Source organism: Rhyacophila brunnea, unplaced genomic scaffold (assembly GCF_057557595.1).
Source record: "Rhyacophila brunnea isolate RB1 unplaced genomic scaffold, BYU_Rbru_1.0 scaffold_11, whole genome shotgun sequence".
NCBI classification, from domain to species: Eukaryota; Metazoa; Arthropoda; class Insecta; order Trichoptera; family Rhyacophilidae; genus Rhyacophila; species Rhyacophila brunnea.
This window is the reverse complement of record NW_028232763.1, coordinates 19,346,058-19,361,274: the sequence shown is the minus strand read 5'-3', so window position 1 is coordinate 19,361,274 and position 15,217 is coordinate 19,346,058. Positions and strand designations below refer to the sequence as shown.

The following is a 15,217-nucleotide window of genomic DNA, read 5'->3' as shown; positions in this document are numbered from 1 at the left end:
TATTCACAAAGTTACCTACATAGTTTCGTGACATATTAGTAGGTGCCTAAGCCTAAAGAGATGTTGTAACAGTCAACATGGGTAATAATATATTGTGTTATGGTTAGTCTTTGAATGTATGGTATATCAAATTTAAGTATCAAACAGCAGTTTCTGTTTTATTGTTGTTGGAATTTTCATAGCCATGAGTGTGAAGTCATTTATACTGTTGGTCAGTTAATCAAAGCAATCCATCTCGTCACAATTGCCACTGTCTCAAAGGTGTAATTGGTAGCGCACTTGGCTGTCAACCGAAAGGCTGGTTGGTTAATGCTTGTTGCAATGTTATGTTGCAGAATCACACAGCACACTCACTCAGAACAATTAATATATACCTTACCTAATAATTGACTTCTGTGAATAATTTGGAGAGCATGTTGCTATTTCATCCATGCAATACATTATATTATAGTTCATCCAAATAACACCAAATGCTATAACTTCACAAAGTTTGAAGGCAAATTTCTCTCAGGTCTGAAAACCGTTGACGCAGTCCTATGTTAATGTGCTAAAACCGTAGTTTTACTTGAAAAGTTCAACATAAGAGCATGTCATTTTCGAAGGTATCTCTCATTTATGCTTTATAATTTACATTCAACAACAATGTTCTTGCCTTAGGTTTTCATTTATTAAAAAAAATGAATCACTATTTTTGTTCATAAGCATACTATATGGGCTCTACTGAGTGGAGGTTATATTATTATAATAATTTTTACAAGTCCAGTCATCCAATCAGTTCAGTTATTGCACTGGATCAAATGTAACATGTTGTATTTTTGCAAGCCGTGGGATAGAACCTGCGACTTACGGCTTCAGAGACAGGCACTTTACCAACTACGCTTCAGTGTAAGCATTACCCCTCATAACTTAAAACCATTTTCTGGAAGCTATATAACTGAAACTGGGGTGGAGTAAAGATAGAAGCAAAATGTTTTTTAAATAAGTTTATTTTCAGACTTATGATGTAGTGTATACATTTTAATAAAATTAAAAAACAATCAACTTCATCAAAATTTACATATTATTATAAAATAAATGTGCAATATATAGTTTTATTTTTAAGTTAACGGTCAACGCCATTGCCATTTTTCCCATTCTGCTCAAACTCAAAGCACGGTGCATAGATGAAACATGCACTTTTAAAATATCAACGGTAGGCAGAGATAAACTGTTATCATAGCACAAATCGCACCATCGCAACTAAACTGCCACAATCCAAAAAATGTCAAACAGAGAAAATAAGCTTTGAAGTTTTTACCTATCGCATTTTTGTACTGTGTTTTTGAAATATGTTTAGATATTGAATGAAGTTTTGACTTGAATTGACTGAAATGACTGAGAGAGAATGAGATATCAAATTTTCGGTACATATACTATGAACGATAGACAATGAAACGTAGTAATTAACTGAAAACACCTAAATTTGGACTTGTGGCGGTTTAGTTGCGAGGGTGCGAAATATCATATTTTCCCTTAAATTTGAGCTTATGTCATATTCGGACAACACAGGCTCACTCGTTGTTTGGACTGCCGCGTCCGCGATGTGTTAAGTCAGTGCTCGAAGCCACTCAGCCAGATTGGAACTTATTGACAAACTTACAGACAAATAAAAAAGATTCTCTATGCGTACAACAGGAAATGGCTAACTTATGAATCACTTTTCGCCTGAGACGATGACAACCGACGGCACTCAGTCGGAACTGATATTTATTTTATATACATAATATTTAATAACCGTATTATACTAGTTAAATTAGATTGAAAGCGACTCAATCGGAATCGCTTCCGGATTCGGAAAGGCACAAGTCTTCATTGAGAAGGTGCATCGGCATTGATGCTTCGCCATTGCCCACACTATTGCCGTTACCGTTCACCGCCCCTGCAAAACAACAAACATTATTATAGTTACAAACTTAATTGCTGTAATTCAACACTTGTTGAAGAGAGGGACCACTTACGAAGGACCTACTTTAAGGGAAAAGCTGCATTATTAGATGTGATGAAAAGGTTTACAACAATTATAAATATACAGTGGAACCCTGATTTACCGTGCCTGGAATTCACGTTTTCCCACTATTTGCATATAGTTTCTACAGTCCTGTATCATTTTAGTAAATTTTAAAACCCGGTTTTACATTTTTATTTTCGCGCTATTAATCTCTGAAATATTAAAAATTAAATATATATTAAAACATTCAATTAAATGCATGACAATTATTGAAATGAATATTAAGGTGTAGACGCACATGTGCATTTCTCATCTGTAGTGCCCAAAGGTGACACAATCCCATTGGCGATCTTTTATTTTAGCCATTTAGAGAGTTTGTCATTTTGTATTTTAAATGAAATGTTACAGTCGCTTGTTGGCGACATTTTTCATTCTTAAATATTCACATAATTTTTTAATAAAAAAATAAATTAGTTTTTTTAATTTCTCAATACCAGTTTTTTTAAAAACATAAAATTGGGGCTTCACTGTATGTATATTTTTCAATACAATCCTTGATGGAAATCAATTACAAAAATCATAAAACTATGTGAATTTAATTAACATACTTGCCAATGGAATAACTGAAATATAAACTAGTCAACCAAAGATTGAGAATCAAAACAAAAGTAGACAATACATACATAATTTTGATAAACTTCAGAAACACACCTATCAAAAAAAAGTTGGACCGAGTGAGATTTGAACTCATATCTTTTACTGTCCAGGAGAGTGTTTATTCTTTAACTCTTTTACTCCCAGCTGATTTAGCCTAGCATATGCGAAAACTCCCAAGCGTTTTTTGACAAAAAATCGTCAATTTAGTTTTTTTAAATAACTAATTCTACACATGTTTTAAAAATTTGAAACTTTTTTTGTGTGTTCTCAATGGTGTATAAAGCAATAATAAGTAATAATATTGATAGTTTACATCAATAAAACAAAAGAAAAAAATAATGTATCAATATTTATTTAGAAATGAACGGATAAAACTATGTTTGAACAACAAAACATTTTTTTATTTATAATTGATATATCAAATTTTATAATATAATCTATCCTTATGTAGTAACAGAAAAAAAAATAAACACATTATTATTTATCTATGAAATAGAATTTTTATAAAGTAATCAAAAAAAATCGTATAGTGTCCAAGGTATTCAAGAATATTATTCAATTCACAAAATCGCAAGAGAATTCGATACAGTATCGACGACTAACTGATATGGAATGAAGTAATTTCAAAAAATAAGTCTCAAAGCACTAAATCATTTATAATAATATTTATATTCATGTATTTTTTCACCATCTTACCAAAAGTACAGTGGCATCCATTGTTAGTTCAAAAATTACAAATTTCATTTTGTAATGTGATATATGAATCATAAAACAACTAAAAGAAATATCAGAATTTAAAATGTGTCATAAAAATAATGTTTTATTATTTTTATGACCCTCTTTGGTCTCAAGTTCGACAGCAGAGCAATTATGACTTGTGAGTTAATAGGGTGTGACATAATTATAAATAAAGCCGATACTAAAATAAATGTTACTCACACTCAACACACAGTGAATATAATGCTTCGTCTACACGAGACGAAATATGACGGGAAAAAATTTGGAATAAATCGTAAATTTGGTTCCAAACTTTCGGCCGATGGATCGGCCCAGATGGAGTTTTCGCATAGGTATGGTGGGCCGAAATATCGGCCCCATGGGAGTAAAAGGGTTAAGTTACCGATCCTTAATTCTAATAATTATATTGTCTCGGGTGTTTTATATCACTCTAATGGAAAGCAACAAATTTTGTAATTTAATCGAGGAAATTACTAATATGATTATAGACGGCGGGGCGGTCTGGTGTCGATTACCAAATCGAATCCGCCTGTTATAAATATTGTTTTTATATGAAAAGAAGTATGTTCATATGTATTCCCATGCGATTTTGACACATTTAAATATTACCTATTGATATAATTGGAATGACATACTGAATAAAATGACTCACCATTGGTGGGGGGTTCGGGATTAGTGCGACGATTGGTGTTGGGAAGCGAGAGAGAATTGAGAGAGGCGGGCGGAAGGTGCGGCCGATGGCGGTCCTCTCGTTGGTCGCCACTGTTGCTGTGGTCGCTGTCACTTCCGCTGCTAGATGAACCGCTCGACGAAGACAATACGCCCACATCTTCATCATCACCATTTAGCTGCAAACAAACAATTGAATAGTTATTCTCTAACTATTTTATTTTGTAATTACAAAATAAATTGTAATCTTATTGTGGTTTCAAGTGCCATTCAAAATGACATTCAATTGGAAAGAGCTGTGCAATTATGGATTAAAAGAGGTTTCTGTCAAATTGAGATGAGATACTGGAATGTTTTGTTATTTAATGGGTATAATGTTTTATCATACGTACCTATACAATGGGCATAATTAGGGTTCATTTGAGACTCTCTTAAGTGAAGACAAATCTATATTTTTGGTGTTGTTTATTTAATTTAAAGATTTCACTTGAAGTTGACATTCATAACTGTTTTGTGTTGCTTTATGGAATTATTACCATTCATTAGAACCTCGGTTATCCTTACCTTGAATATATGGATTCTATTTGATCAGCAGTTTCTTATGATTATAATATACATATTTATTGAGTTTTTTTTTGTAATTATCATAATGTATTTCCACCAACAATTGAGAGTTAATACCATAAAAGAAATTTAATATCACCGACTAGAACACAGTACCTATTACAAATCTATAGTAAAAAAAATATATATATAAATAAATCAAACATTACATAATTTCTGTAATCTAGTATTTGAAAAAATCTCAATACCTATCAACTATAATCACTACTAATTCCAACATACTATTCCATAATTTATAATTGGTGTATTGTAAAATCTTATAGTATTTTGGGTTGTAATGCTCTAGCCGATTAATATTTAATTTCAACTAGAATATTATACTCGATTCATAAACGGAAAGACAAAAATAAATGTGTAAAGACGAGTACCAGTGCATCGAGAGGTGCAGAGTCGCGCTCATCGATGGAAGGTAGAAAAGATGGCCGCTCTGGTAGGGCTGCGGAAGGGGCGGGCGCTAGAGCCGAGTCATCAAATCCGATCATGGGGAGGCTCGCCAGAGTACTCTGGCCTGAGTTCACAGTCCAACTAAAAGAGAAAAGAAATATTAATCAGTGTCAGTAATCTAAAACTTATATTTAATATTGATTCAAAAACGTTGAAGGAAACCTTCTTCAAAAACGAAGGCTAACTATATGACACTAAAATGTAATGTTACTAAGGCTAATGATTAAAATAGCTGCAAGTAATTTTTTGTTGCAGATGCATGTTCACACTTTTGTGCTTTGAGATTTATTTACCAAAGCTGAATCGAAATAAAAAAAAGTGTATTACTATTACATTTTAGATAATTGTTCTATAAATGCGGATCTGGTGGTTATTTTGTGACATGAAAAATGCTGTCTTTTTAGTATTCATTCCTATGAAAATTATAGCTTTCCTTTTCCTAAAGTAATAGTCATTGGCAGTTTAAGGTACATGGAGGCCCCAGACGCAGAGCGATTTTGTTACCGTCTATGATTAAAATTAAAATTATTAACTTATCTTATAGTAAAAGAATACATTTTAATTTTGTACACAGATTACAAATTTAATTTTAATTAATTAATCAAGCATTTAATTAATTTCCCTAAACAGATTAAGTTGCATATCTGTTTCACCTCTTATTGAGAACAAATTTTATTTGTGTTTGGAGGCCCCTCAGAAAATTAGTCACCCAATGAGTGTTCAAAATACAGATATAATGTTTTGCTACAATGATTTTTTACATTTAAAAACTTAAGAATGTGAATACGCATTATTATGTGTTTGGAACTTTCCGAAGAAGCGAGCGCATCCTATGGTTCAGGGAAAACTGCTACTCGCAATAGTGTAATTAAAATCTTACGGAGTGGCCTGCGGGGGAGAGGTCCGGTGTCTGCGAGGTGAGGATCCTCCGGCAGGCTTAGCGGAGGGACCGCGTCGTCCGCCCGATGCCACTTTAGTCCTGGAGGTGGACCTCTGTGTGCAGTTGTTGACTGACAGCATTTCTGGACTTGGCGGCCGCGGCGGGCCCAAGACAGGGACAGGAGCTGGGGCCGGCGTCGGCTTCTGCACCGGTTCTTGCCTGATGGCAATCAATTCACATGAAAAATAGATTTTATTTTACACAATTCTCATTACATACCGGCCAACGGTTCGAATCACTAGCCTTTTTCTATGAAGATTGAAAGGAGGCAGGATCTTTATAGGTCATAAATACACTTTAAAGGTGGGCAGCACAATAGGAGGAAGGCGTAACTGTGAACTTTATACATACGTTGTATGTACGATGATCCCTTTATAGCAGTGGTCGGCAAATTTTTTAGACATAGGAGCTACTTTAGCAAAATTTCAGATGTCATGTATATTATCAGTTTGATAATAAAATGTCACATCCATAAATATATGTACAAGGCACAGGCTTCTCATCTGGGGGTTTTGGGTTTAATGCCCGGTGAGGTCACAATACATCAATATGATTTTCTCAAAGCCTGGTTGTTTCCGTGATTATTTCACTGCTACTACTACACTACTGTTTCACTATTACAGTAAATACCGTTAATTCGAAATCGACAGGGTCGAAAATTTAAAAAAAATCTAATTATACAATACAAAATGTACAGAGAAAAAACAGTTCATCTTGAGAAAAGTTTATTTTTGTTGCAATTTTGTGTCATTGGTTCTGTTTCGATACAATTTCTTTCAGATTAATATCTGTGGTGACTATTATGGTTCATTCATCGAAATAATGGAAATCTTGCTATAAATAGATTTTATGATTTTAGTGATGTATTGATTTACCATGAATTTGGAATGAACCGACTTGGTATTAATGAGGTTCTATCGTAATACACTACTGTCATTGGGCTTCATAGCCTGTTATAGTGTAAATATAAATAAAAAAAAATGTCTGCACATCTGTTCTGCTGTTCAATGCCACATTTAAATGGCATATAAAACAACTGCACTTTGCATATCGTCGCCTAAATGCGCGGAACTTGTAACTCCACTTTTGGCCTAAAATGAGTTAAGTATGCAGTGTTATAGTAAATTTAATTGTCCATCGATCTGTTTATATATTGTAACTCCAAAAAATATTTACTGTAGCAAAAGCACATTGTTCATTCCTTGTATCTCAGGCTCTGTTATTTGTCAGTTTTCATACCTTGTAACTCCAGTAAAGTCATACAAAAAAGTCCACGCATGTTGCCTTGTATCGAACTCGATCATTATTTCTGCTTTACATTAAATTTAATTGACCATGGCCCAAGAAAGTGGAAAGCAGTAAGTTTGGTTGTATATTTAATTATGCCAATGTATAATTTCAACCGATGTTTCTCAACCAGTGGTCCTCAGAAAGTTTCTGGTGGTCCGCAAATTTTTGGCCTGTGCACCTACAAGTGTTTGAGCATTGTGTTTTTGTTCTTAAAATATATTAATGGTTTACGTGACAAAATCAACTGCGATCATACGCTATTATATTATAAATAATGTTTTCTTTATGAGTTAGCAGTGCATAAAACGTCTCTGAAATTTTCAGTAGTCCGCAAGTGTAAAAAAATTTGGAACACTGATTTTGACCTTAGGGACAAATAAACATTTTAAACATAGGTATGGGAGTTTGAGTCAGAAATTTGAATACCTGAATTGAAAACTATTTCAGTGTAAGAAATATATAAATGCGATGTATGCACGGCATACAAAACAAATAATTTAGATAGACTTGTACACCTTGTTCAGCAAGAAAAGAGAAAATACGGCAGAAGTGAAAAGGAATCTGACAAAATTACTGAAAAATATGTGTTTACAATGGACTTACAATGTGTTTTGTTATAGCCAAAATCTAATGTTTCCAGCGCATATTTTAAAACAAAACTTGGCATTCATAATTTTACCCTCTACAACCAAAAACGATTGGTGGTCATTGCTGTGTTTGGATTGAAGTCGAATGTGGGCTTACTACAAATTAGCTTTCTAGTGTAATAAGTCAATTTATTCTTCCTTTTCTACCTCTTTCTGACGACTGTAAAACCATTCTTTTGCATAGTGATGGAGCTACAAACCAGAAAGATATGTAGTACTTGCTAATGCTTTATTAAATATTGCAATGCCACGTAATATCACCACTGTATAATAAAAAATGGAGAAGGACCATACTCAATTTGAGGTTGATCGATAATTGTAAGTTGAGTAATTGAGAGGTTGAGAAATCAAAAAAAAATATGTTCATGCTAATTATGTAACTGCGTTTAATAAAGCCAGGAAAAAACCTAAGCCATACATGTCACATTTATTTATACGAGTAGCATCATTTTTCAAAAAAATTAATGTTAAATTTTACAAATCCATACGACCAGGAGGAAAACTAGAAGACACAGTCGTAACTAATATTCGAGCACTGCAATATAATGGATGGAATTAATGGAAATATTAATTTCAAACTGCGTTTTAGTGATGAATAAATTAAAGTACCTACTATTATGCAACCGAAATTCTTTGATAGCCTCCCTCAACTATATCAAGAAAGCTTAAAGGCTTAAAATAAAATTAAATAAGTACAAATACCTTCAGCCGTTGAAAGCAAGTATGGAGGCCGATTATCACTAATATACGAGGGTGGGTCAATAAGTCCTTAGAAAAGCCGACAGGTGGCGCGACTAGTACTGTAAGCGGTTTGTTTTCATGCAGCGGCACTACCGATTCAGTATGCTGCGAAGTTTCAATCAGATTGGTCGGGTTGTTGTGTGTTTCTCGTACATTTAAAAAAAAAATTTGCTTGTTTACAAAAATGGAGAAAATTGAGTTTAGAGCTGTTATTAAACATTTTAATATAAAAGGGTTAACAGCAAAGGAAATAAAAAATGAGTTGGATTTAGTTCACGGCATATCTGCTCCTTCACTTGCAACTATTTATAACTGGTTAAATAATTTAAACGTGGTCGTACATCAACAAAGGATGAACCACGCTCAGGACGTCCTGTAGAGGTGACTACACCAGAAATGATCAATAAAATCCACGATATGGTGTTAAGTGACCGAAGATTAAAGTTGAGTGAGATAATTGAGGTTACAGGGATCTCAAAAGGTAGCGTCATTTCTATTTTACATGACAAATTGGGCATGAAAAAAATTTCTGCAAGATGGGTGCCGCGTTTGCTCACAGTCGACAATAAACGCAATAGGGTGGTGGCCTCTAAAGCCCTGTTGTCGCTCATGCAACGCAATCCGGATGAATTTTTTCGTCGCTTTGTGACTGTAGATGAAACATGGATACACCACTATACTCCCGAGACGAAAGAACAGTCAAAGCAGTGGGTTGCGAAAGGCGAACCATGTCCAAAGAAGGCGAAAACCGTAAAATCAGCTGGAAAGGTTATGGCTACTGTATTTTGGGATGCACGTGGAATTATTTTCGTTGACTATTTGGAAAAAGGAAAAACAATAACAGGGGATTATTATGCATCTTTATTGGACCAGCTAAAAAACAAAATTGAAGAAAAACGGCCTCATTTAAACAGGAAAAAAATCCTCTTTCATCAGGACAATGCCCGTGTTCACACATGTTTACGATCAATGGCTAAAATTGAAGAATTGAAGTTCGAATTGGTCGACCACCCACCGTATTCGCCAGATTTAGCCCCCAGTGACTTTTTCCTTTTCCCAAACTTAAAAAAATGGCTAAGTGGACAACGTTTTTTTTCAAATGAAGAAGTCATCGATCGGACAAATGCTTATTTTGAGGACCTTCCGAAAACTTATTTTTCTGACGGTTTAAAAAAAATTGAGAAACGTCTAACCAAGTGTATTGAGCTCCAAGGAGATTATGTTGAGAAATAAAAAAAAATACAAAAATAAAAACTGTTTTAATGCTTTTTTCTAAGGAATTATTGACCCACCCTCGTAATATACTAATCTGCAATTTGAAAGCTAACTTAAATACACTTTAATTATGTAAATCTATTTTCGTTCATTTATGCAATGCTTATTTCCCCTATTTATACAATTTTATCTAATTTTCCAACATAATGTAAGCAAACTGGGTACTGTTTATTTTAATTCAAACATTGTAACTCCCAGCTCAAATCTCAAAAAAACAAAAGCAAACCATGTAACTCCTCACTAACCATGTATCTTCTTTATTAATAAATATTTGGTAAAAATGACCAGATTTAGGCATTTATAACATTAAAATACTAATAGTGTTTTTTCAAAATTTTCCTAAAACTGTTCGTTTTATTTTAAAACAGTTTTTTCTTCCCCCTGTAAAATTGGTCAATATGGAGTTACAAGTTCCGTGCATTTAGGCGACGATATATGATGCGCGATCGATCATGAAATTTTTTGGAATAGATAGTTTTCTGACCACAGGTCTTGAACCGGAACTGAACTGAAAACCGGAAAAATGGTAATTTTTGTCTAAATGAAAACCAGAACCAAACTGAAAAAAATATCGGTTTTTTCGGTTCGGTACATGTTCAAACACGCGCATTAACATGATCTTACTCCCCAGTTATGCTGCATTGCTACGTAACAATTGCTCTGCTAGTTGATGTTAGTCATTGACAGAAACTCCAATTTGACAGGCATAATATCTTAATGCCAGATAAAGTTGTAACCTTGGGGTATTAGGTGTTTTAACGTAATCTTACGTAAATCCATCTTATCCATGGGAAATATTGCAATTTTTATGACATCTTTAGTGAATAATTACTGAATATACTAAATCCAATCGTACTACAGAGTATTCTAGAGTATGAACACAAATCCCTGATGTACGTGTTTTGTAAACGATTACTGTTCGTAAATGCTCAGCATTCCAGCCATTCCATTCACTCCAGCAAATGGCAGCCATTTGCATTATGTCCATAGTGGTACACAGTGACATCAATATTTTTTATAGCATTTGTTAATAAGCCGTTCAACCGCTAATTACCTTCAGTGGGGTTTTGACATTTTCATGAATACGCCTCTCAGCCTAAAAGATGCTGGGACTCGTATTATGCAACTTCTCAGTCTTTCTAGTGACCATAGAGCAGCGTTAAATATTACATAGTCTGTATTCTATAAGCTGGCGTTCACGTCACGTCGTTTGCGGACGAAGAGCATTGTGCCATCACGTTCGACAGAAGTTCGAGTAGAAGACAGACTCTAGGTAGATCATTAGATCCCTTTTCATATTCATAATAAATGTCAAAATTTGCGTCAGTTATCTATCAATGATCCAAATAGAAATGAAGCTAGCTGCGGAAAGCAAAACTATGTTGCTACTCGATTACTTAATAAATATTTATTGGGAATTATTTGTCCGATATTTTTTTTAAATAAAAACACTGATAAAGTAAGTAGTAAATAAATTATTTAAAGTTATTATTAATTTTCCATTTATAATTGTTTAATTTATACTGTGCAGTTCGGACACTTTCACACTTCTTGACAATTTCAATTTTTTAATTTAATATAAGTGTGTAAAAAATCAATATTAAAAAAAATGGTCATAATAATGACGAGTGACATCCCTAACTAAAATATTGAACGGCTGTTATCGTATTTTCGTTTATGCATGCAAATTGGCAGAATTTAGTTTGAAGGTGATTTGACGTTCTATGCATGCTCCTCTAAGACAGTGAAGTGAGTTTTTGATAGGGATAGGGGAATGGAAACATTTCCTCGAGATGGTTGTTACATTACCTGATGTTTTTGTATCGCATAATATTTTCAGCTCATTAAAAAGCAAACAAAATTCAGAAAGAAAAACATGATTTTCTAGAGGTGACGAACCTGGTCTTCTTCACTTGAATATTACTCGAAAGCTTTTCCAAAGTTATCTCTCCAGTGACTTTATCGATTATGAGCACACATTCTTTTTGATAGGTTCGCTGATTTCCTTTGAAGACAGTCTGAGGTATGCCGGCTCCGTCTGTAAATTTCAAATAGAATGCTAGTTAAGAAAAGATACATCGCACACTGAGATCTATAGGGTATAGTATAGTAACTGCAAATTATCTTGAGTAAATTAAGATTGAATATTAAAAAATTAACTAGTTTCATTAAATGCAGTAGACTGCTGAAAATTGTACCTTGTTAGAATAATTTTGTGTATTTTATCGTATTGTCATTAATCATGTATTTTTCAAAATTTTATTGTGGGTTTTACTAGCAAACTTGCAGCTGCGGCTAATAGTTTTAATAGAAAAAAAATAAAATGCACCCTTTTCTTATAAAATAATATAAAACATTGAGAAATAAAAAAGAACAATACAAAAATAATCTTAATCATCGCTAGGATTGTTAATGGATGCTGGTTGGCAAGCTTTCATAAATATTATGATATTGTTCTTTAATCACATTGACTGTGCAGACAACAAATCCTGCTTCTTTCAAGCAGCAGTTATATCACTGATATTTTTATATTTCGCACAGAAGGAACACTGAGGTTTCACTGATCAGAAAAAAGATGTCATGTCTTTCGTATTTGTAGTTGAGTAAGTGTTGTATTTTCATTTACCTAGATGAGGAACTGTAACAGTCACTTGATTGTTTGTTCCGACGTCCAGAGTTGCCATCTTGCTGGCGTCTACCGATGCTGGTTTAAAGTCACCTGAAGAAGTTAATAGAACAAGTGAGGAATGAATATGATCAATATAGGTACACCGAATCTTGTACAACAGATTCTCCCATTTACTTTGTCAACATTTATAATAATTAAATCAGTATTCTTCATTTAAAATTTTGCTAATTCAGATGAAAAAAAAAATCTGCTCCCACACAAAGGTTTTCATACATGGAATTGTTATTTTACTGTTAGAAACAATAAGATGTTGGATATTAATTGATAAATAATAGACTATTATCAATTATTATTATTAGAATCAATAAAAATAAATAAAGTATATTATTTAAGTAGGTAGGTACCGACTTATATTCTTTTTTACACTGAAATGGCCCAATGACAGTAATGTAGTAGTACAAGTGAAACAATCAAACCCCTTGCTTTGAGAAAATCAAATAAATTAATATATTGTGATTTCACCGGAAATTGAGATGATTTGTGATGTTTTTAAAAAAGTATTTTTTTCCTAAGCGGAGCTAAGTTTTTAGTTCCTAAGTGGAGCAAATATTGGATATATTCACAGAATGTAGGTTATATTAACAGATATGTATTATTAAATGAAGAATGATTCATAGCCATTCGTCAGAACCATTGGGTCTTTATTTGAAACATACATTAAATAATCCTGAAATTTGCGAAACGCGAGATTTGAATGTGCATTCCATGGCTTTGGAGATGAACACTCATTTCACTGTGATTAAAACTATTTTTCCAATCTCGTGTCGACATACCTACTGACACCTATTAAATATTAAGTTTTCTGAACGGTGTTGTACTTACATTTTAGAGTGTGAAAGGATGTGGATTTGTTATTTGTAAAGCTGGCACCCAGTTTTAACTCCCGCCATTCGTTCCCCATTCTTAGCTTATCGGCCATTTTGCTTTGCTTTCACCCCATTCAATGGAGTTCATTTCCCTACTGTAAAAAATATTCATCAGACAAATCAGAAAAAATCATAACATTACAAGTGATTAGCCCACTGTTTTTCATTCACAAGTCTATAATCATTTCCTGGACATGCAGGTAGGTCCATTTCTTCAAAGCGTTTAGTACGTAAAATAACTGCCATTTAAATGTACACATTCAATTTGGTTACAATAAGTAAAATCGCATCATTTGTGGTGTTAACTGTCAATTCTCGGTGGAATATCCTATCAAGTGGTTATTTACTATCAGTCTGATCAAATTTTGCGTTAATAAGTATCCAATATCATAAGTTTTGATTGATCGATTTCATTGTGGTATTATTATTTAGTTTTGTTTATAATATAATGACATTCATCTTACATTCGACCTGAAGTACATATTAATGGTTTCCATGAAGATAGGTAAATTATTTTTTAGAATATCGTACTTACATAATAATTTAGTTTGTCTTCTCGTCTAGTTAAATTAATTGTTGAATAAATAGCGGTAAAAATGTATTTTGTATCAGTTGACAATCAAATATCTTAAATAAAAGAGGGCCTGCTCATTATTAAATTTTGTGGATTAAGTAATAAATCAGGTTTGATTTGAAGTAATTAAAAGTGTATAAATAGGCATTAGATTAAAATAAGTACCTAGCTAGTTTATGTTTGATAATAAACAAAATGGATTAAAAATTAATATAATTTTCCAGACATATGTAATAAAAAAAAAATGGTTATACGTAAATATTATCTAAATAGTATGTTTCTATACAATTTCTTGGCGCATATAATTATTATTAGGACTTCTGTCAATCACCTAACCTGCTTTTTACCTGTGTTGATGACACTGCACACACACCTACTTAGGTGAAAATATTGTAATAGCAGAAGTTTCTTTAAAAGTAAAATTAATACAAATTGACAACTCTTAAAAAAAGTTTTCACATTTGACGGGATCATTACAAAGTCATCGGCGTAATATTTATTGAACATAAAATAGTATAAAAATAAGATTTCAAAAATATGAAAGTAAAGAAACACAGAACCTAAAAAATATGGTAAGAGAGCTTAACAGTACATTAATATGCTTACCGATCGACGTTTGCTTAAAAAGTTAAGACTCATAAAACATTACAATTAAAAGCATTATTACACAAAATAACACTGATATACTAGAAAGATTGTTCTAAATATGGCAAAATAAAAATACGGCAACAAATTCGACACTCGACCCACTTCCCATGACGGTTCTTTGTCGCGACATCTGTTGGTGACATTTATGTAACTACAATTTAGCGATTAATTCGTTTTTCCCGATAATAATAAAAACCTCTAAGCGCTAAGATCATGCTAAAACGCTAATGCTAAATCTAAATGCTAAAAATATATATTTTATTGATTTCAATATCTATAAAATGAAATCTTTTTTTTAATTGGCTGGCTTATATTAATTTAAACGTCATTAAAATTGAGAATAATTCGTTAACTAAAGGTTCCAAATACAATAAAATTACGAAAAAACACTTATCCTCACTTGCTACTATTCTTTCCATAGACAATTT

The 15,217-nt window shown here is 32.9% G+C and overlaps 1 protein-coding gene across 1 annotated transcript; it reads right to left on the bottom strand.

Moving 5' to 3' along the window:
- Positions 1–968: 968 nt before the first annotated feature.
- Positions 969–14,914, bottom strand: LOC147078455 (ell-associated factor Eaf-like). The gene is made up of 8 exons (XM_085959691.1): positions 14,748–14,914; positions 13,524–13,662; positions 12,639–12,731; positions 11,912–12,050; positions 6,000–6,218; positions 5,044–5,200; positions 4,035–4,230; positions 969–1,918 (listed from the first exon to the last, which is right to left on the bottom strand). Exons 2-8 carry the CDS (start codon positions 13,618–13,620, stop codon positions 1,809–1,811), a joined length of 1,011 nt encoding a protein of 336 aa, XP_085815817.1. The 5' UTR covers positions 13,621–13,662; positions 14,748–14,914; the 3' UTR covers positions 969–1,808.
- Between the last annotated feature and the right edge of the window lie 303 nt (positions 14,915–15,217).